Source organism: Poecilia latipinna, unplaced genomic scaffold (genome assembly GCF_001443285.1).
Source record: "Poecilia latipinna isolate Pla-1442-1.1 unplaced genomic scaffold, P_latipinna-1.0 Scaffold3578, whole genome shotgun sequence".
NCBI classification, from domain to species: domain Eukaryota; kingdom Metazoa; phylum Chordata; class Actinopteri; order Cyprinodontiformes; family Poeciliidae; genus Poecilia; species Poecilia latipinna.
In genome coordinates, this window is record NW_015116194.1 from 24,836 (window position 1) to 26,978 (window position 2,143).

The 2,143-nt window shown below is 47.4% G+C and overlaps 1 protein-coding gene across 2 annotated transcripts in view; it reads right to left on the reverse strand.

The window, feature by feature from the left end:
• Nucleotides 1-118: 118 nt before the first annotated feature.
• LOC106941265 (uncharacterized) overlaps nucleotides 119-2,143 on the reverse strand; it is a 13,087-nt gene continuing 11,062 nt past the window's right edge. For both annotated transcript variants that reach the window (XM_015024222.1, XM_015024221.1), the window contains 2 exons: nucleotides 1,317-1,553; nucleotides 119-1,246 (listed from right to left, as the gene is read on the reverse strand). In XM_015024222.1, coding sequence (XP_014879708.1) covers nucleotides 930-1,246; nucleotides 1,317-1,553 — 554 coding nt within the window. In that variant the 3' untranslated portion in view covers nucleotides 119-929. The remainder of the gene's footprint in view (nucleotides 1,247-1,316; nucleotides 1,554-2,143) is intronic.

Here is a 2,143-nt window from a genome sequence, read left to right on the forward strand (position 1 = left end):
TATTAATGATAAAATAATAGTCAGTGCAAAGTAGCCTACAAATTCTTTGGTGGGGGGCCTGAATGAAGGCTGGGGGGGCGCTGGCACAAAAAAGGTTGAGAAATACTGTTTTACACGCTCTACATCTACATCCAACCAGCCTGGACTCGGACAGGTCCAGGTCTTCAGGTCCACTGATGGTCATGGTTGTCCATCACTGCATGAGGCCCGTTTGGAAACGTGTAACCATGGCAACCCCTTCTGAAACCCTGCCAACCTGCTGGATCCACTCGCTGTCTCTAGGTCATCGTTTCTACGTCAGGCGTCCCAAATGACAGACGTTCAGCCAAAGCTTTGAGGGTTTTGGAGCAACATGAGGATCATTTAAAGACATGAAGGAGATCAATAGATGTTCATTTCAGTTTATCAGCTTCTCATTTCAAACTGGTTCCTGAACCCACAGAGCTTTGCTGACCTCTGACCTCTGACCAGGATCAATCAGCAGATTTGATTATAAAAATTAACACATTTCATATAATATCTTCAAACTGATAAAACAGACATGAACAGTTTCAATACATGTTACAGTCAATATGATCTGTTTAGTTTCCTGGTCATAATGAACTAAACATTTTCAGATGAATATATGATTTATTGATTATTAAGACTAATTTTAATCAAATCGTCATCATTATGTCTAAGAAAATGTTCTATTGATTAAGTTATGTATTGATTAAACTCTGAGTCTGAATCTAATTAAACTGAGGCCCAAAACAATCAGGATCCATTTAATGTTTCACCATGAAATAAAGCTAAACATCATTAAACTGGCAGAATTATTTTCAACAGCTGGTACCAGGTCCAGATCTTTGGTACCAGGTCCAGATCTTTGGTACCAGGTCCAGGTGTTTGGTACCAGAACCTGGTCGGTGGTTCTGGAGGGTCCAGTTTCAGAAGTCGTGCTCCGTGGTGACGCGGTCCAGCTCTGCAGGCTGCGTGGTCTCCATGGCGACTGCGGGTTGGGATCCTGTGGGCGGAGCCAGGAAGGCCAGGTGAGGGGGCGGAGCTCCACCTGACTTCCTGCTGCAGCACCTGAGCAGCAGCAGGACGCTGCAGGCGCAGTACGGACAGATGACCAGCAGGTGGCAGAGCAGGCGAGGAACCGAGACGCAGGCCTGAGGAAGAGGAGGAGGAGAACCTGTAGGACGGGCTGGACCCGACACCAGAGGAGGAGGAGGAGGAGTGGTGGAGTGAGGAAGAGGAGGACCTGCAGAGAGAGGAAGGAAGCTGCTTTATCTGCTCAGCTCTGGAAACAGGAAGTGATGTCACTGGCTGACCTGTGACCCGCAGCAAGCTGAGAGGAGACCTCCCAAACCGGTCTGTGGAACACCAATAAGAGCCTTCATCGGCCCGGCGGACCGGCTGCAGAACCAGCTCCGGTCCGGATCCCAGCCGCCGCTGACCCACAAAGAAGAACGCCGCAGTGATGTCACCGTTACTGCGTCTGCAGCGCAGCGTGACACCACATCCTGCTCTGACAGGAAGGGCCGGGATCTCCAGGACGAGGCCTTTACCTGAACAGGTGGAGAGGTCAGGGTTCTACTGGGCTCCTCAGAACCAGGAGAACCGGGTCACCAGGAGTAACCAGACGGGTCGTCCTGGTTCTGACTGAGACGTACTGAGGACAGGTGGACAGGTGGACAGGTGGACAGCCCAGATAGCACATGATGTTAAATCAACGTTGAAAAATAGTTAGAATGGTTGATTTTTGGTTGAGGTCAACAACTGACGGTTGATCAACCATCAAACAACCATCCACCTCCAGCCAAGTAACCAATGTTGAAACTGTGTCATTGAGTCAATGTTGTTTTGTGGTTGAAATCTAATGAATGAAATGCTAATGTCTGATCAACGACTGATCAATGTTGAATCAATGTTGAATCAATGTCAGCTCTTTTGCCACACCCCTTCCCCTCCTCTCCTCCTCATCAGAGCTCTGGGTCAGAGCATTTTATTAGTATTACATTCTAAATTAACCTCTGTAAAGGATAGTGGGTGAAGATTCATTTCTATACATTTTCTTTCTTTTTCTTAAAGTCCTACTGACCATTTGAGTGTGATATATTGACACAAAAACGTCTACAACTTACTACAAGGAGTAAGG